Source organism: Podarcis cretensis (genome assembly GCF_951804945.1).
Source record: "Podarcis cretensis genome assembly, chromosome: 14".
NCBI classification, from domain to species: Eukaryota; Metazoa; Chordata; class Lepidosauria; order Squamata; family Lacertidae; genus Podarcis; species Podarcis cretensis.
In genome coordinates, this window is record NC_137183.1 from 7,907,300 (window position 1) to 7,928,120 (window position 20,821).

Consider the following 20,821-nt stretch of genomic DNA (forward strand, 5'->3'; position numbering starts at 1 on the left):
GGAGACTGTAATCTTATACATGCATGTTGGACTACGCCAACGTGCCAGGACCTGAACCAATGGATTCAAGGTACAATAAAGAAGATCCTGACTAATCACCAGGAGGAACTTTCTGACAGTGAGAGCTCTTGAAGGTGGAACAGACTCCCTTGGGAGGTTGTGGACTCTCCTTCCTTGGAGGTTTCTAAGCAGAGATTGGATGGCCATCTGTCATGGATGCTTTAGCTGAGATTCCTGCATTGCAGGGGGTTGAACTAGATGATCCCATGGGGACCCTTCCAGCTCTACGATTCTATGATCCTTCTCCCCATCTACTTACTCTTCTCTTACATCTTCTCTGCAGGATTTAAAACAAGTATAGAGAGCCTTGGGCCCCAGCCCACTTTATCTGGTCCTCAGGGTTTTCCACAGGCAACACCCCTCCCTGTGCCCCATGAGTGTTTGTGCCTGGCTGGAGTTTGTCCCTGACTTCTGATCATGCCTCTTGCTTGACTGGAAGGAGGATGGTGTGTGTGTGTGTGTGTGTGTGTGTGTGTGAATATGCATGTAGAAACTAGCTTGCTGTGCAAAGGTAAAATTTGCCTTTCTTTCTGGTCCACCCACTTTTGCCTCTGGCTGCTTCCACCCCTGGAATGTGGCCCTTGAGCTGAGAAGATTCCCTCTCATTTAAAGGAGCAGGAAACAGTTCTCCCATCCCCCATCCCGCCTTGAGAAGAGTTCTCCCCTTTCTCCCCTCTGTTCCCATCTTCTCTGCAGTCTTTATCCACAAACAGCAGGCATTTCGGATGAACCGGAAAGATTATCCCCCTCCACCGTCACTGGCTTGCATTTTGTTTTCACAAACCCAATGGAATCACTTGCATTTACAAGCTCATAATTTATAAAGAAAATCCATGATTTTTTTTGCTATATACAGCTGCTGCAGGTAGCTGGCAATCATCAGGAGCAGACACCTCAAGGTAAGAGGAAGGGAGTGGCGTTCTGGACTAGAGATGGCACCTGTCGTTCCAGGCTAGTAGTAAGAAGTCCAGTGGAACATCTCCTGGACAGGAGGCAAATGCATGGTTTGCAAGCTTGATTCACTTATGGGAATCCAGCCCACTACGGTACAGATCCGCCGGTATTTTGGCAAGGGCTTGGAGAGGATTGGGAAAAGGGTCCCTTTACAGACAGTTCAAGAAAACCAACTGCAGCCCATGCAAAGGCAGAGGGAATCAGCAGCTGCCACCATCTGTTGAATGGTCTCCTCCAATTTGGTGCTGCTGTGCTTTGTACATGCCCAGACAGCAATTGATTTTGTGGAGTATTCACCCTGCAGGGAGCTCTCCCACCTCCTCTGCAATCCCAGATGTCCATGGGCAAAAGTGAGGGAATGATAGAAAGAAGTCAGTGTCAGTCTCTCTCTCTCTCTCTCTCTCTCTCTCTCTCTCTCTCTCTCTCTCTCTAACACACACACAGGCACACACACACACACACGGACACACACACACACACACACACACACACACACCCCAAGTGCCACTTGCACAGCTGCATACGACCACAGTAGTAAGAGCTGTCAAGAGCAGTGTACTTTGCACATGCTCAAAGGCACTCTTGTCCTTCTTCTTACAGATGTAGCCTCCCACCCAGAATTACTGCTGAATGGGCAATGCAGCCTGCTGACCGTAGCTCTTTCTAGATCTGCCCTGAGCACATGCAGAGAATCCCCACCACTGTGAAAAGCATGGTTGGGTTGGGTGGGTCAATGGAGCTATGGGTGTGTGTGTGTGTGATGCAGGCCAAGACAGAACTAGTGAGCGTAGCTTGAGTATCATGCAAAGTCGATCGGTCTCCTGATGTTGCAAAGGGATTGCTGCAGCCCATTGTCCTCCCTGAATCAAGGCAAGCCATGCAGGCTTCTTGGGCCACTGCAAATGCTAAGGAAAGTTTAGCAAGGAATTCTCTGAAACCATAAAGGCAGGACCAGCAGCAGCAACCGGTATCCTTGGGCAGCTGCCAGCTCCCAGGTAGGGCCCAGCACTGTTGTCTACTCTGCACCTCCTGTTAATTCTTATTGTCTGGCCCCACACTGTAAGTGGCACCCAGCAGCTGGAACTAGCCTCCATTTAAATCTCAGCAGAGTGCCACGAAGTAGCTCTGCCCTGGGGCAGCCTTCATCAACCTGGTGCATACTCTGTGAATGTCTTGGTTTACAACTCCCACCAGCCTCTGCTTTGGTGGCTGAGGATGATGGGAGTTGTAGTTCCAAAACATTGGCAGGGCGAATGCTCTTCTTGAGAATTGTCGGGAAATTAAAATGGTGATTAGATTAGATCAAGCTGCCTAGTGCCACCCCCCCAACCCCTGGCCAGCACAAAGCTCTCTAAGACCCATTGGCAGACGAGGGAGCCCACAAGAGGGCATTAAAGCCATGCCTTCTCTTGAGCATGGAGCCAACCCTGCAACATTCATTATCATTTGGGAAGGGGGTGGGGAGAATGGATTTTTATCTGCACCGCCAGGGCTTGAAAAGGCTACTGCCACAACACCCAGGCAGGGAGGAAGGTGTGCAGTTCATTTACAAATTATTCCATTTCAATGTATGCTTAGATATTATAACCTGCAGCTTAACACCAGAGCACTATTTTTAAAAGCTCAATACTTTACTGTATGCCAGATCAGTTTAACATTCTGGCAATTCAATGGAAATTCGTTGAGTTTCCAAATAGAAATCTACATTTCTTGTGGTATAATAATAATAATAATAATAATAATAATAATAATAATAGCCATTCCAAGAAAGGCTTGGGTTGAGCTCCCTTCTGAATTGGGATCCCTGGACATTAACATCTGCTCATGGCTATAAGCCTGGATGGGTTTGAAACTACCCAGGATACAATCCAAAGGGCTAGATTGGGTTTTGACGTTGGGCATTCACAAAAGTATTGTGTGAGCAGCACCCCCTGCTAACAGCATGGGTCTGGTTACGGGTGGCCTCCCTTTTATTTATTGATCTATGCTTAGAGGGCTGTTGGGCATGTGGCAAAGGGCCAGCGAGACCACCTGCCACCTCAATGTGTTCAGAATGAAATCGCTAAACTACTGCATAGGCAAATGTCATGCAAATTATTCGTGTCATGGGCCTCTGCCCTTTTTAGCACCTAGCAATGTCCCTGGCCAAGGGTTCCCTTGCTTTGTGCTCAAAAACTGCCAGAGAAGGGAAGATGGAGAAGTCGAGAGTCCCTGGTGCCTCTCTCTCCAGTGCAAACAAATGCCCCCACTGCAAATGCTGCCCCACCCCTGATGCTGTTGCTGCCCCCTCCTGTCATCTGCTCCATGTCTTGGCACTTTCACAATTAAACACCGGTATTAAGACACAGAAGTTGTGTTGCTGGTAGGGCTGGCTTGCTTTGCTTGGCTTGAGGAGGACACCGTCAGCTGCTTCAAACATAGGAATCCTTCCCTGTGGCTGTAACTGTCACAGACCTCTTGGCACAGGGATGGCTAGCTAATGCAGGGAATGAAAGGCACAGTGGTGCTTAAGAGGCTTCCCCTAGCCCTTAGCTGCAGGGAATGTAACCATGAACCTGGATCGCTTGCAAACGGGCAGCACCAGCATTTGATCGGGTGCAGGAACGGTTAGATCTCATCTCTCCCACATGGTAGCATCCCATCGAGATGTATCACCCCCCTCTTTGCTTCCTAGCTCTGGTTGGCCTCCCCTTTACAAGCTCTGCCACAAACTGTGCAACCCTGGTGCCTCTTGTGACATTGCTCCAGCAGCAGCAGCAGCAGCAGCAGCAGTGCCATCAGGGGCCTCACTCCCAGCAGAGCTGGCTTTCCACATGTGGAAATGTCTAAAGAGGGTCTTCTCTTTCTCTCTCCATGAGACCATCCATCTAAAAATCAAGCATGGGGAGCCTGTGGCCCTCCAGATGTTGTTGGACTCCCAATTCCCATCAGCCCCAGATGGAGGGGGTCACAAAATGCACCATGGTCCAGCAGTCTCTTTGCTCAACCTTTCCCACTGCCTGTTGCCAAGTAAAACCGACTGGTGGAGGAATGGCGCTTGAGGCAAAATGGCTGTATTTTGTACCTTGTTCCCCATTTAAAGTAATATGCAGGGCTGTAATCTGGCAACCTTAATCTCCAGGGCTGGTGCATTCCCAGAGTAGCCCTGGGATGCTTTAGGTCATGAGTAGCATGGGTAGGCCCACGATTTTGTCTGATTTACGACATCATAAGCAATGGGCCTGCAGTTCGTCGGCTTTTAGGAGCATACAGGGAGCCACGTTTAATCAAGCCACACTATTGGTCTCGCTAGCTCAGTATCATTAACACAGAGATTCTCAGGATGCAACTACTCACCAGCCCTGACCACTGGTCATGCTCACCGGGGCTGATGAGCACTGGGAGCCCAGCAAAGCATCTGCTGGCACACAGGTTCCCTGGCCATGGTACAAACCAGTGCCTCCATAGCCCTTTCATAGCTGTCAACCTCCCCTTTTTTTGTGGGAAATTCCCTTATTCCAGTGCCATTTCCCACTGCTTCCCGCTGCTATCCCAGATTGTTAGATATCCCGTAGACCAGTGTTCCCCAACCTTGGGTCTCCAGCTGTTTTCGGACTGCAATTCCCATCATCCCTGACCACTGGTCTTGTTAGCAAGGGATGATGGGAGTTGTAGTCCAAAAACAGCTGGAGACCCAAGGTTGGGGAACACTGCCGTAGACTGTCCCTGGGACAGGTGAGGCTGCTGATCCCTTATTTTTGAGGCTGCTGATCCCTTATTTTCAAATCTGAAAGTTGACAGCTATGAGCCCTTTCAAGGTGCTGACAAAAGAGGACCTGCCTCATGCTTGCTCCAAGGTAAGGATAAGAAGTGCAAAGTGTCTGGGACCTTTCATTGATGTAATCTCCAGCTTACGACATGCTGTAGTTTAGACTGGGCCCCCTCCATCTCATGCAAGGGCAAACGACAGAGGTGGCTGCATGATTAAAGCAAATCCCAAATTAATGTTCTCTCGCAGAGGGCAATTCCCAAGTCAGGGGAACGAGGAAGAGAAAAGGTTACCTCTGCAGGATCGGAAAAGTAAACCAGAGCTCCTGAATAAAGAGACCTGTTCTTGGTCTAGCCAGCTGGCTTGTTAGTTGAAGGCAACCAAATAGGCCAAGAAATTCCTCTGTATTCAAGCACAGGGATGTGATTCTCTCAGGTTGGTTAGAACCTTGATCTAGATCAGGAATGCGGAACCTGTGGCCCTCCAAATGACATGGGAATCCAATCAGCCCCTTGCAGCATGGTCAATGGACAGGAATGATGGGAGTTGGAGTCGAGCCACTGGCCGCAGGTTCCTCACCCCAATGTCCCAAGAGCTAACTACGGCTGAGATCCACAGCTTCATGTACACCTCCCTGCCAGGGTTCCAAAGGAGACTTGTGAGAACATGATCAACTTTGTTCTGGTTCAGAACAGATGGGAAACAGTTCATGGGCCTGCTTGGACCAGTTGCCCCAGAACACACCTGCCCGTTCTTCCACCCAATATCCTTGCTTTCTGCAATTGCTTTTCCCACAGCAGATGTAGTTGGACTCTGCCCCAATATACCACCCATCACCCTCCCATTTCATACAAGCAGGCAGCATTTGAGTCCCAGTGCTCACAACTCCCTTCCCCCACCCCAAATTTAGGTCTCTGTGTCATTCTCTCATTCATATATATATATATATATATATATATATATATATATGTTTTGTTTTGCCTTTTTCTTTTCTTTTTTATATAAAAAAGTCACTTTCACAAGGTCACTAAAGTCGATTGTCTTTTTTTTCCTTTTTCTTTTTAGGTTTCATTTGTTTCAAATGGAGGGCTCTCCTATGTTAAACGCTAACCGCTCTACAAAAAGCATTCTGTTCTAAACCACTAGGAAATGTAACAATGAAGCACATTTTTTTTTAAGAAAAAGAAAGAAAGAATAAAAAAATAAAAATAAAGAAGAGAAGAAAGAAAAAGAAGTCGTCCAGTGGCCAAGCGACCGCATTAGGGAATGTGAACCACGAAGGACAATGAGACAACCCCAGATCCTTCATGTACCGTGACATTTCGCTCACTCTATTTGGCACTTCCTTAAACCTGACCCCCTCCCCCTGACCTCCTCCTCTTCCCCAGCAGATTCTTGAAAGTAATAGAGAATTTGGCTAAGGTTACACCAGGGCAATGAGAGACACACAGAGAGAAATTTCCTACAAAGGGAATAATTCACCCACCTGCCCATCCCATGTGATCTGCAAACAGCACCTGCTCACAGAGTGAGCTGGTTCAAGGCTAGAGCTCAAGGAGGGGTTCAGTAGTAGATGAGCTTCAGGACCACAGAGAGCTCCCTGTGGAGCAGAATAGTTCTTGCAAGAACTAGGAATATTGCTTCATCGTTGGTCTGGAGCTGGCTGAAGCTTTATTGTGTGGCATGGCTTCCCTGGAGCCAGCCTGCTTGGTAGTTAAAGTATACTAATATACAGGTGTGCACTCAGGCGAGATTGGAGTGCCTCCCCTGGCTTCTGGACATGGCAGGGTGAAGGGTGTGGTACCTCAGTGGCAGAGCACCTGCTTTGCATGCAGATGATCCCAGGTTCAACCCCTGGCACCCCCCAGGAATGTCCTGGGAATGTCCCCTGTTTGAAGCCCCAGAGAGCCATTGTCAGTCGGCTCAGACAATACTGAGCTAGTTGAATCAATGGGTCTGACTCAATATAAGGCAGTTTCCTATGCTCCCATGACAGCCCCTCTGGAGCTGCAGGTAGTGGAGTCAGAAATCTGAGTCAGATAAGGGGAGCAGAGCTACATCCCTTGAAGCAAGGCATGCTGGCCCCACTGTCTGATGGGGCTTTTCCTCCACGAAAGCTTCTACTGGTGTCAATGCTTTGGATGATATCTCCTGGGGAGTTTTGAAGGACTCCACTGTCTCCATCCTTGGAGCTCTCTGACTGAAAGAGTTCTGGGTCTTATCCCAGACAGGGAGGGAATTCTCCAAGATACACTTTAAGAAAAGGAAGCCATGTTGGTGCATTAGAAAAACCCACAGCAGGGAAATACCTCTACTGGGTCACACCAAAATGCCACAAAACAGGGAGTAAGCTTTTGAGTTTTCTAAAGCTCTTTGTCAGGCTGGATGTTGAGCAAAGTGGGGAGAGGAAGTGGGAGGAAATCTAGCATGTTGTGGTCACTCTGCATTTTTTTACAGTCTTAAGATCGAATGTAGGAGGAGATGGCAGACACCAAGTCCATTAAACTTGACTAGGTGCTATGCAGGCTTCAGGGTGCAACTAAGGACTACTGAGACCAGGAAATTTGCAAGGGCTAAGAATGGTATTGCTGCCTGACTGTGGAGTTCAGATTATTTTTTCTTATGAACTTCTTCTTGCTTTATGTGTGACCAAATTTAACCAAATTTAACCATTGACCCTAAAACTGAAGGGATATGATTTTTTACCACCTGAAGATGGCACTTTACTTTTCAAGGGTTCCACATTCCCTCTAACCACCAGGTAGTGCAATCCACTTTGACTTCTTTTGACATTTTTAAAAACCTAGCATTCCACCTGAAATCAACCTCTAGCCATATTCCTCTCTACTTTTGCGCTCTAAGAAGAAACAAGAGTATTTTGCCTAATGTTAGGGTTACATCCTTTATTATGTTCTTTTTAAAAAAATTGTGTGTGCTTGCATGAGCTCATGTGCCACTGTGTTTCTGCCAACAATTGCTGACTGCTGTCCCATGTGGTGACATGCATAATTGCAGCCTCTCAGTAAAGAATTTTCCAGGCTGTGGACTGACCCCACCCATTAGGCTGGTCATTGGCTCCTCCTGGGCAGGAAGGAGTTTAAGAGGACTTCCTGTCACTGTGGGGCAACAAGGTGTACCCAACCTCTGGTGGCTTTTGCATTTCCAGCCTTATTCTTTGGTCCTGCCTCTGGTTTGCCCTCTGATCTGGATAGCTCTTTCAATCTGGCTCAAACTCTTACTAAGAGTAGGCCCATTGGAATCAAGGAACCTAAATTAGTCATGCCTATTAACTTTGGTGGATCTACTCTGAACAGGACTAGTATTGAACTCCACCCCCAGTTCCTGGCTGCTGTCATGCTCCAGACTTGCCCATGACCCTGCCTCGGTCATTTCTTTGTCCTATCAGTCCTGGGCGCACTGTGAAACCTGAATAACACCTTTGCCAAGCCTCATCCAGTTACGCCTGCAACTTCCTAATGCACCCCTATTTTAACACCAAATGCAGACTTTCAAACTACCATAAGCCAAACATTCTCCATTCCGATGCTTTGCTAGATGTTCAGCCTACTAAGACCTGGCCCAACGTTCTGTGACACTTTGGGTGGTCCTAATAAAAGCATTGTCCAAGTGTGGAGAGACGTTGCAGCTCCTCTACACAGCCATCTAAGCATGGGTGGGAAACCAGTGGCATTCCAGATGCTGCTGGACTCCAACTCCCATTATCCCTAGCCACTGATCATGTTGGCTGGGGCTGACAGCAGCTGCAGTCTACCCCTAGTGTAGGCAATACTGAATTAGTCGCACCGATGATCTGCCTTGGCGCAAGGTAGCTTCTCGTGCACAAAAATATGGTCCTGTGTCTCTTCTTACTCTGGTTTACATTAGCTTTCAATGCATGGGAGAAATAGATCAGGGACTGTGATTACAACCCCCCAGTTTTCTGAAATCCAAGTGCCTATCTGGAGAGAGGAGGAGGAGAGAGCTGCTGCCAAGACCCCCCCCCCACTCTGGCCAAAGTGGCCCCTCCTGCCAGCTTCACTACTCACCCGAACCCCATAGTGTTCAATGCGGTCACAAGGCCACCAGCACTGGCCACACTGCTCACAAGGCGACATCTGCTTGCTTGCTTGAGCTCGCTTCTCTTGGAAACAACTTGCAGCTTTGACATGAAGCTTTTTTTTATAGTTTTTTTTAAACCTCTTTGAGTTTCTTTTTTTTGTTTTGTTTTGTTTTTTAAATTAATTAATTTATATATATATTAAAAAAGCAATAGTCCTTTGGTCCCTAAACTCTAAGGAATGATATGACTTTGAAAGAAGTTAATCCAATCTCCTTGGACTGGTGACAAAGTGGGACAGAAACCCCCACCCCCAATCCACGGGATATAGATATATAGACCTATTTATATATATATCTTCTGTTAAGTTCAACATCCTCTTAGCAACTGATTTTTCTTTTCCCAAACGGATGCGGAAAAAAAAAGTTCCCCTTTTTTTCTTTCCCCCTTTTTAAAAACAAAAAGCGTCTCCCAGGTGTAACATACAGGCCTGGTCCAAACCCACCGGCTTTGGTTTAGATCTGTTTGGCCTCCCTCTTCTGAAATCTTGAGCATCGGTCAAGTGCTTTAGAGAGAGGCTGGTCCCACCAGCAGGCTCTGTGCCTGCGACCTTTTCCTGTTGCAAAATCCTACCCCTCTCCTCGTGAGGGGTCTTTAAAAAAAAGCACGTCTTCTCCAGCGGCTCCTTCCCGTCATGGAGTTTAGAGTCGGCAAACAGCGATGCCTCTTTCCCTTTTGTCCAATATCGTCACAACCACCTTCTTTGCTTTCTCTCGCCTTAAAGCGGCAAAAGGAAAAAGAAAAAGAAATCCCCCCCCCCGAAACCCCAACCGATTTGGAAAATAAAATAAAAATAAAAAAGGTACAACCAAACTGGCTCTCCTCTTTTTCACGAGCATCCTGCCTCCTCTTCCTCCTCCTCCTCCTCCTCCGTGATATGTTGCAAAGAAAGAGAGTTACAAGTCTGGATACTGCACGTGGGACAAGGGGAATACTCTTCGTACGCCGCATGGCATCCCATCTGCAAGAGAGAGAAGGGATGTTAAGAAGAGGCAGGCGATGCCAGGAGCTAGCAGGAAGCCCCATCCCCAGTAGCGAGCGATGGCGTTAGGAGAGAAAGGAAGCTCTTGTCAGGGCCATCTCTATTCAGTGTGTAAAAATATATATATCAAATGACACCCCAATTCCGTACCAGAAGAGGTTGAATTCTGAAATGTTCTAGGTTAGGTCTGGCCTTCCAGTTGTTGTGGGCGTCCCACTCCCAACAGCCCTGAAGAGCTGCTTCCAGTCAGTGTAGACCAGGGGTTGTCAACCTGGTCCCTACTGCCCACTAGTGGGCGTTTCAGGGTTCAAGGTGGGCGTTAGGGGGTTCTACAGCACAAGCTGAATCCTTCCCCCTTCGAGCACTGGTGGGCGGTAAGAATATTTTACCATTAAGAAAGATGCATCCATGGGCGGTAGGTATGAAAAGGTTGACTACCCCGGTGTAGACAGTACTGAGATAGATGGGCCAATGTGGCTTGCGAAATAAACATACTTAGCAACCTTAAACACTGCGAAATACCACTTTGCCGCACCAGTTATCTTGTTTTCTGTACGTAATACACTTATGCCGCATAGTGAGGGTTCTTGATTTCCAACCACTTCTTCTTTCCCCTCCACCCCCCATCCCAGACGTGAAGCTCATGTTGAACAAGCTCCCCCCTTTCCACTGCTGTGTCAGGCTGCTGTTAAAAGAGCAGGGCCTGTGTAAAATAAAAATGCAATTTATCCCAACAGCTCCATATACAGAACAAGTTTCATGGAGCAAGATGGTCAATGTATTGTTGGCCAAAATTCAGATAACTGCTGCTAGAAGCTAGCATAGCAACTGCAGGAGGCCAGGGATGTCATATTGGTTGAGATTTGTCTTAGGTTAGAGGGGTGGGACCAAGAGGGAGGGGCATGGCCTGAGGAGGAGAGGGAGGGACCAAGAGCGCCCTATGTGATGGAACTGGTGATCATTTTGAGCAGGTTCCATTCTTGATACATTCCTGCCCCATTAGGAGCATATATGCAGATCCACGCCATACATTTAAAGCACATGCCTTCCCCCAAAGATTTCTGGGAACTGTGGTTTTCCCCTCACAGAGCTATGAATTTCCAGCAATCATAACACACAGCAGTTCCCACGATCCTTTGGGAGAAGTCATGTGCTTCCAATGTGTGATTTAATAGGATGCTGATTTAGACCAGGTCAGAATATTTGTCTATGCAAAAGAAGAAGAAGAAGAAGAAGAGTTTGGATTTGATATCCCGCTTTATCACTACCTGAAGGAGTCTCAAAGCGGCTAACATTCTACTTTCCCTTCCTCCCCCCACAACAAACACTCTGTGAGGTGAGTGGGGCTGAGAGACTTCAGAGAAGTGTGACTAGCCCAAGGTCAACCAGCAGCTGCATGTGGAGGAGCGGGGAATCGAACCCGGTTCACCAGATTACGAGTCTATCGCTCTTAACCACTACACCACACTGGCTCAGTATTATCTACTCTGATTGGCAGTGGTTTTTCAGGGATCTTGAGCAGAACAGAATATTTCCCACCCCTGCTACCTGATCCTTTTAATTGAATTTTGAAGGACTGAACTGAGGATCTTTTGCATTAAAATTATAGGCTCTGCTGCTGAATGAAGGGTCCTCTCCTGTGAAATGCTGCACGAGTAACACTCTCCTGCTCCTCTGCTAAAGTACCACACTTCATGCTTGCAATCAGGACTAGGACTTTTTCTATGCAAAAAGAAAACGAAACATAACAGGGCTTTTGTTTGCTTTACATATTTTTTTATCCTGGAGTAGGTGATCCGGGTTCATTATCTCCAATCAGGAACGTGAGAACCTACCGTACAACTGGTCAGGCCACTGGTCCATCTAACTTAGTATTTTCCACACTAGCCCTCCCTGACCTAGTGCCTTCCAGCTGTTTTGGACTACAACCTCCATCAGAAGCAGCCAGCATGTCTGATGGTCATGGATGATGAGGATTGTAGGCTGAGACATCTGGAGGACACATGATTGAGGAAAAATGGCCTACACTCACTGGAAGCGACTCTTCAAGGGTTCAGACAGGTTTCTCCCAACCCTGCTGAAGATGTGACTGAAGAGACTGAACTTGAGATGTTTTGCATACAAAACATGTGTTTTCCAACAATCAGTGAGCATTTGTTGTCAATCCTTAGCAGTGAAGCCTTCATGCTCTTGAGACTGTGGAATGCTTGAATTTCCACAAGCATTGGGGTAATATAGAGACTCTAAATTATGCTGGGATGTCCAGGGGGTGGGGGGCAGGGAGAGCTAGCACAACTTGGTGTTTCTTGTGCAGGACTGAGTTACTCAGCCATCATCATCACACAGTAAATATAGAGGGCACACACATCAATTGTCACATCACAACAGAGAGAAAAGGAGGTACAAAGAAGGACAAAGTAGAGTTTATGGGCTCAAAAAATCCACAACTAGTAAAAGACTGACCAATCAGCACTCCAAAAACTATCCACCATGGGCATCAATATGGCACTGCACAACCGCCAAAAAGAGAGGAGGAAGGGGTGGGAAGAAGAACTAATAAAAATAAAGCAGAGATGTAGAAAGATCAACGTCAAGTTCATGCAACAAGATTACAACCGGCCACATGGCGTCATCGAGAAGGACGATGACAACATTAGTTAAGTCACTTACAGTTTCAGATAATTTGGGAGGGAGAGTTTTTGTTTGGGTCTCCCATAACAGCTAGAGGGTTGCTAGGCAACTGTGGGGTCATCCTTGGAGCTATGATTGGCCTGGTCTGGTTAGAGACAAAGTAGTGGATGGGTTGGAGGAAACAAAAATATAAAAGAAAAGATGAATCGGTTTGATGCGAGTTCTCAGTATTAATGGTCATTGCTTCTTCTGATAGCTGCAAAATGGAGCAGGAGTCCTCTGAAGTCATATTCACACGGTATATCTAAAGCACCGAGAAAGTACTTTAGCAGTCATGGGGAATCATGAGAACTGCAGTTTGTGCAGGGCGCTGGGAAGTCTAGGTCTCTGAGGCCAGCCCCCTTCACAAACTACAGTTCCCAAGGGGAAGCCATGCAGGGGAGCCATGACTGCCAAAGTGGGGGAAAAGTGTTTTAAATGTTTGGTGAGCCTGAAAATAGCTTCCTTCAGTAGGCCAATGAATTGCCGGGGAAGATGAGCACAGGGCGCGACTGCTTTCATGTCCTATTCTGTGCATCCCATAGGCCAGGGGTGGGTAATCCATGATTCTCTAGGTGTTGAACTACAACTCCAAGCATTCCTGACTGTTAGCAGGGGCTGGTGGGAGTTGGGAGTCCAACAACGTGTGGTGGGGGGCACAGCTTCCTCACCCCTGCTGTAATAGCAGATGGGCCTCTGGTTGGTTCCAACAGATCTGTTCTCATGCTATTGCATCCTGCAGCCCTCTGTGGGATTTCACTCTTGCAAACTGCTTGCAGTGGGTGTGCAACTTACACTGCAATTCTATACACGTCTACAGAGAAGTTAATTCCACAGAATTTCCAGATAAGAAGGTTTAAGATTGGGACGTGGGTGGCGCTGTGGGTTAAACCACTGAGCCTAGGACTTGCTGATCAGGAGGTCGGCGGTTCAAATCCCCGCGACAGGGTGAGCTCCCGTTGCTCGGTCCCTGCTCCTGCCAACCTAGCAGTTCAAAAGCATGTCAAAGTGCAAGTAGATAAATAGGCAGGAAGGTAAATGGTGTTTCCGTGCGCTGCTCTGGTTTGCCAGAAGCGGCTTAGTCATGCTGGCTACATGACCTGGAAACTGTACACCGGCTACCTCAGCCAATTAAACGAGATGAGCACCACAACCTCAGAGTCGGCCACGACTGGACGTAATGGTCAGGGGTCCCTTTATCTTTACCTAGGTATAAGATTGTAGCCATAATAATCATATAGCCTAAGCCATGACTTATGCAAAAATTGGGCAGATTTGCATCATGCATTTAAAGCATACCCAACCATAATCCATAGAACTGTAGAGTTGGAAGGGACCCTAAAGGTCATCTAGGCCAACCCCCTGCAAGGCAGGAATTTCAACTAAACCATCCATGACAGGTGGCCATCCAGTCCCTGCTTTAAAACTTCCAAGGGAGGAGAGTCCACAACCTCTCACAGCAGTCCGTTCCACAGTTGAACTGCTCTTACTCTCAGAAAGTAAGAGCACATTTGAAGCTCTTTCCCCCAAAGAATCCTGGGAACTGTAGTTTTCTCACACAGAGAAAACTCTGTTCCCAGGATTCATGTGATTTCAATGTGCATTAAAGGTAAAGGTAAAGGGACCCCTGACCATTAGGTCCAGTCGTGACCGACTCTGGGGTTGCAGCGCTCATCTCGCTTTACTGGCAGAGGGAGCCGGCGTACAGCTTCCGGGTCATGTGGCCAGCATGACTAAGCCACTTCTGGTGAACCAGAGCAGTGCACGGAAATGCCATTTACCTTCCCGCCGGAGCGGTACCTATTTATCTACTTGCACTTTGACGTGCTTTTGAACTGCTAGGTTGGCAGGAGCAGGGACCGAGCAACGGGAGCTCACCCCATCACGGGGATTCGAACCGCCGACCTTCTGATTGGCAAGTCCTAGGCTCTGTGGTTTAACCTCACAGCACCACCCACGTCCCTCCAATGTGCATTAGGAATGCTTTAAATGCATCGTGTGGATCTTTTGGTTCAGTTTAACTCTGTGGCTTATTTACACACTGCCTTGATATGGTTAAATTGAGTGTTTCTTTTCTCTTTTTTGCAGTGGCGAGGGGCTTGTGAATGCAACTCACCTCACCCTAGAAACCCCCTCAGACTATGTACCAAGCCAGGAGGTGACTATCCCGATCAGATCAAAACATTTGATTTAATTAGCATTTGAGGTAGACTTTTAAGGGTGGCATGTTGTTGGATTTTAGCCTTTAAGTCACCCCAAGGATCTGTTTCAGGCCAAAAGGCAGGGTAATAATGGCTTCAACAAATAAACAGATGTATTCTGTTTGGTCCTCTTGCCATGATTATGAACACAGCAACTTGGGTATATTGACTTCAATGGAACCACATAATTATGCATTAGATTTTACCCTTTCATTGGTCTGAAGACATGTTAGATTATCTTCCTTCCTTCCTATTTACAGATTTAGCCACAGATATTCTATTCTTGTCTCTTTTTACATAACTATGAAAGCTTTTGGATGTGAAGTTATTGGATGACTTGATCTATTGGTAATTTTATGCTCATTTAAATTTTGATGCATGTTAAATGAACTGTTTGTTGTTATTTTTTTTTCCAGTGTAGTGATATTATACATTTCATTTTTATGTACTGATATTGTACCACTGTTTTTAGACTATCTTCTATGTGTGAATCACTTTGGGTGCAGATTATTTGTGGATCAACTATGACACTCAACAACTTAAACAATGTAATACACATGGGTCTCACTATCAGAACACTAATTATCCAAAATCTCTGTTATCTGAATAGAAAAAATTGTGCCCAAACCTTGCTACATGAACAACTGGTTCAGATAGCCGAACAGTCAAAGTTTGCCCACTTCCTTAGTTGTTTGTGTTCTGCTGGCTGGTGGCCATTTGGGGCAGAAAACCATGGAGGGAGGGAGAGAGATTGGACAAATCAGGGAGCAGGAGGAATTGAAAAAATAAGTTTTTTCCTTTGTTTGGCTTCTGCTGATTGGCTGCAACAGTTTCAGGCAGAGATCAGGGATGGAGCATGGACAAATCACAGATTAGAAATGTTCCCATAGAAAATAATGGAAATCACCAGCTTGTTATGCAAACACTCACTTAACAAACAATTTCCTGAGAATGCATTGTGTCTGGAGAGTGGGACCTGAACATATCTGTCTCATATCTGTTCATTTACTGTGGTTTTATATTAGTTTTTATCTTATTGGTATCCTATGGTTTGGTTTGTTTGTATTATGGTTTTAAGATGTGCTGGAAACCTCCATGGGATTACTGCGTAACGAAGACTGGCTGATACATTCGGGCAATAAATAAATAAATAAATAAATAAATAAATAAAATTCATTCTATTTGGATTGGGGTCATTCTCTATGCCTAAAGACAAACATTAAGGATCATTGACACTGTACATTATTAGAATAATAAACCATTGAAAGTTTATTTGGGTAAGTCAATCCCCTATGGGAAGGCTATGCATCATTTATTACCTTTTAGCTTATTCTCATGCGATGGACATGGACTGGGCCAAAATGCACTGTATTTGCTGTTTTGAACTAGACACACCATTTGTAGTTTTTTGCTCCATTTTCCTCCAGGTTTAACACCAGCCTTGTGGCAAAGGCTAACCCCTTTTCCTGCTGGTAGCGTAGCTGGGACAGTCTTGCCTGCCAATGTCTTACCTGCTTTCAGGGCCAAGGTGAACACGGGTCAGTAGGGTCTGTTAGCATCTTTTGGCCGCTTTAGTTGGACCTTTAGCCTCTTCATGCCGATCTGGAAGCCGTTCATGGCCTGAATGGCTGCCTGAGCACTAGTTGGATTGTCAAAACTGACGAAACCTGGGATGGGTCAAGGGGGAAAGTGGGGTGACAGGGGGTGAGAACAGAGAAAGAAAGGAAGGACAAAGTTCAGCACCAAGGACAGCAGCAGCCCTCTCTGCATGTTGCTGTTTCACTGCAAGCCTTTCACAGAAAATAGATCCTGAGGAACTCAAAAGAGATGAATGTCGGAGCTAGCAGGTTCCCCAACCTGGTGCCTTTCAGATGCTTTGGACTGCAACTCTCATTAACCCCAGCCAGCACAGCCATACTGGTTGGGGCTGATGGGAGTTTGTTACTCAAAATATCTGGAGGGCACCAGGTTGGGGGAAGCTGCTCTTAATGGTGATGGCAGGATGGGCTTGCAAAGGGCTGGTGGAAGTTGTCCTCCAAAACATTTGAAGTGGACTAAGTTGGGGAAGGCTGTTTTAGGCCACTGTTCACTTTCCAGTCACACCAGATTCTTCTTTAACAATGGTCATTGAAAGCAAAATTTAAGAAATCCAATCCATTTAACTCATGGAGTCTAGGTTTGGTTTGGTTTTGGGTCACCTGGGGTGTTGTGAGGACATGGAGGAAAACCTTAAAGCAGCCCTCCAGATGTTTTGGCCTACAATTCCCATGATCCCTAGCTAACAGGACCACAGGTCAGGGATGATGGGAATTGTAGTCTGAAACATCTGGAGGGCCGAAGGTTGGGGGTGCCTGCCTTAAAGCCAAAATACACCATATTTTTTCATTACAATGAGAACATCTTATAATCATGGCCTGCTAGTTAACTTCACAGGGTGTTAGTAGTCTGCGGAATGTTTCTAATACACTTCAAAATAATGTATTGACATGTACTCACTCAACGGGACTTTGAAAAGTTTGGAAGGATGTGCTAACCATTTGAGAATATGCTGAAATGGCGGTATGATTCGTTTGACCTTTCAACATCAAAATAAGCTGAAGCAGTGTTTGAGCAAGCCCTTACTTTATTTTTGCTCTTAATACATAAAGGATCCAGTGCAGGACAAAAGTCTGCATTCCTTTAAAAAAACCCAACAACAGTTGCATTGCTTAAAAAAAAATTTTTTTTTAATCTATAGCCACAACATTTATTCAGTAAGTAATGACTGGCAGGGGATGTGAGAGAGAAGTGACCCTGGAGGTGTGTGGCACCCACAGCACTCACTCAAAAATTCAGAAGTGCCCACAGGCCTGAAAAGGTTGCCAACCCCTAATTTGAAATATTTGCATACTGCCCTTCCATTAAGAAATCCCAGAGCACTTTACAGTAACTAATACAAACACAAGAAAAGGCCATGCTAAAAGCAAACCCAGGAGAGAAAGACATTGCCACAGGTGTCAGGTGAGTCTCCCTAGGGAAAGAGGCGCATAAGCTGATGGATGGAGAGGAGAGAGGCCCTTTCTAGCTATGGCCCCTGGCACATGCACCTCTTCCCCTAGGGAGGCTTACCTGAAGAAGATCTTACATACAGGCAAGTTGATGCGAGAGAAAACAGCTCCTCAATTATCCAGGTTGCAAGCTGCATAGGGTCTTAAGATGTAAGCACTCTCCCTTTGCATTGTATTTGGGAAAGGACTGGAAGCCAATGAAGCCCTTTAAGCACCAGCAGGATGTGAACCCGATGCTCAGTTCCAGACATTAGCTTAGTGTCAGATCTCAGCGGTGTGTGTATGTGATAATAGATCTACAGAATCCTTACAACATATACTATTCTGTTGTTCACTACATTCAGTTTCTCGGATCAGATTTTTGTCCCCTTTATTATTGGAAATCTCGGGTGACTCCTTGGAAACACAGCTAATACATTTATTGCAAGATTCTGATCCGAGCAGGTCTCTTTCTGTTGCCAGATTTCTGATAACAGTATTAGCTTATAAGAGGGAAAATGGATTACTCTATGATTATTGATTTTGCCTAAATAATATTGATAATTTGATATTTTAAGCGCTATATTGTTATTATTTTAATGGAATTTAGAAATTTATGGTTTGAGATGTACTTGATTTAAATGTATTTTAATTTATTAATTTTACTTTGTTATACTTGTTTTGTTGTATGATCTATTGAATATGGGCCTATGGCCGCAATAAACTATCTATCTACATTAGCTTAGTGGCTCTGTTTTGAACAAGGTAGTCTGCAAAGCCAGCCCTATGCCTAATGCATTGTTGCAGTCTGCTTTTCCTCAACCTGTGGTCTTTCAGATGTTTTAGGCAGCAATTCTCACCATTCCTGACTGATGGAACTTGTACTTCAAACCATCTGGAGAGTACGAGGTTGGAGGAATGGCTACGGTAGTCTATGGTGCCATTACATCAGCTGTGTGGGCGAGGCCAGGTACCAGATTCAAGGTTGGCTCCAGATTTGAGGCAAAGTGCCCGTTGGAGGACACTCCTTTACATCTGCCCACTGGCAGGCTTAATCTGGCAGCGGTGCAGGCATCAGCACTGCCTTTGATGACCACCAGGCAGCCCTTGGTGGGTACAGGGTTCATTTTAATCTTCCACAATGCATTGGAGTGATGCTACATCAGTGACACTGCAGGAAATGAAAAGAGTAGTTCTCAAACTAAGCTCTCTCTCTCTCTCTCTCTCTCTCTCTGTCTGTGTGTGTGTGTGTGTGTAGCAAACAGACATAAGTGGTGGACCTTGCTGGTGTACTGGTGTAGGATGTTGACAACTGCTGGTGCTGGATTTGGCCAGACATGTGCAGGGCCTTGCAGCTGAGAAATATTCAGGCTACGATAGACAATGAACTTTGGCTTCCGAAACTCCCAAGCTGGTGGCTGTAAGTTAAATTAAGTGGTCAGACTTTATTTGCAGCAACATGAGGTGCAAATTATGCTTGCAAAGCAACGCCTCTGTTGCATTTTTGTATGGGGTCTTCTAATTTGAGGCCCTAGATTAGTGCCTACTCTGCATATTAGTAAATTTGGCCCTCCATTTTCTTTTTGATACTTACAAATGAATTGCTTTATGATTTGGTTTAGTAACTTCCCAGGGAGAGAAGTTAAGTTAATGGGCCTATAAATTCCTGCTTTTAAAGTTGGGCATTATGTTTGCCTTTTTCCATTCCACTGGAACCTCACCTGTCATGCATGATTTCTCAAAAATGATTGCTTTGTGGTTTGGAGATGCCTTCAGCATCCCAGGGCGCAATTCATCATGACCTGCTAACTTCTAATCATTTAAGATAGTCAAATATTCTCTGAACAGATCTTTGCCTATCCTAACCTTTGTCCCTCCCTCATTGTTTATATCGATTCTACTAATCATCTGGTCACAATTTATCTCACTGGCGAAAACCAAAGTGAAGTAGACATTGAGCAATTTAGCTTTCATTGTACTGTGGATTACTAGTACTCTTTCCTCTAATGAATGGGCTTTTATTTCACTTTCTGGATATTTTCAGTGTGTTTATAGAAAGTCTTCTGATTGTTCCAAATGCAGTCCCAGGAAATGATCTGAAGGCACTTGAGGCCACCACCTTGCTGAAACGAAGCTAAACCAATTGGTTTTGTGATGGAAGGAAGGCACATTAATAATGTAAGAAAATAAGGGTTGCTTCCAGTGCCACTCCTTCTCAGAGTAGACCCACTGAAGTTAACAGACTTAGAACATTCATTTAAATGAGTTTACTCTGAGTAGAACTTAGTTGGATACAATATAAGTAACATTTCCATAGGGGCAGCCGACACTGTGCCCTCCGGATGTGGTTGGACTACAGTTCTCATAATCCCTGACTATCATCCACACTGACTTGGGCAGACAGGAGCTGAGGCCACAGCTTATGGGAAGGGGCCATAGCTCAGTGGTAGAAAACCTGCTTTGCATTCAAAAAGTTCTAGGTTCAATTCCCAGCATCTCTAGCTAAGCCCATGAATGTCCCCCACCAGAAACCCTGGAGAGCTGCTGTCAGTCAGTCCAGATAATATTGAGCTAGATCAGGGGTAGGCAACCTAAGGCCTGGGGGCCAGATGCGGCCCAATCACCTTCTCAACCTGGCCCGCAGACAGTCTGGGAATCAGCATGTTTTTTTTACATGAGTAGAACGTGTGCTTTTATTTAAAATGCATCTCTGGGTTATTTGTGGGGCCTGCCTGGTGTTTTTACATGAGTAGAATGTGTGCTTTTATTTAAAATGCATCTCTGGGTTATTTGTGGGGCATAGTAATTTGTTCACCCCCCCCAAAAAAAAATAGTCTGGCCCCCCACATGGTCTGAGTGACATTGGACTGGCCCACGGCTGGAAAAGGTTGCTGACCCCTGAGCTAGATGGACCAATGGTCTGACTCTGTAAAAGTCAGCTTCCTGACATCTAGAGGGCACCGTGTTACTACCCCTGCTCAGATATATGGCACTAAAAGGATGAAACAGCCCATGATAGCCTTGTGAACCAAGATGGAATGCCCCATTCCTAAGCTACTGTAT

At 45.9% G+C, this 20,821-nt stretch overlaps 1 protein-coding gene across 10 annotated transcripts in view; it reads right to left on the minus strand.

Moving 5' to 3' along the window:
- Positions 1–5,712: 5,712 nt before the first annotated feature.
- Positions 5,713–20,821, minus strand: part of CELF6 (CUGBP Elav-like family member 6) — a 178,570-nt gene continuing 163,461 nt past the window's right edge. For 9 of the 10 annotated variants that reach the window (XM_079953357.1, XM_079953359.1, XM_079953360.1 and 6 more), the window contains 2 exons: positions 16,244–16,399; positions 5,713–9,840 (listed from right to left, as the gene is read on the minus strand). In XM_079953357.1, coding sequence (XP_079809483.1) covers positions 16,272–16,399 — 128 coding nt within the window. In that variant the 3' untranslated portion in view covers positions 5,713–9,840; positions 16,244–16,271. Of the gene's footprint in view, positions 9,841–12,531; positions 12,638–16,243; positions 16,400–20,821 lie in introns of all 10 variants that reach the window. The other variant, XR_013833052.1, reaches the window with a different exon arrangement.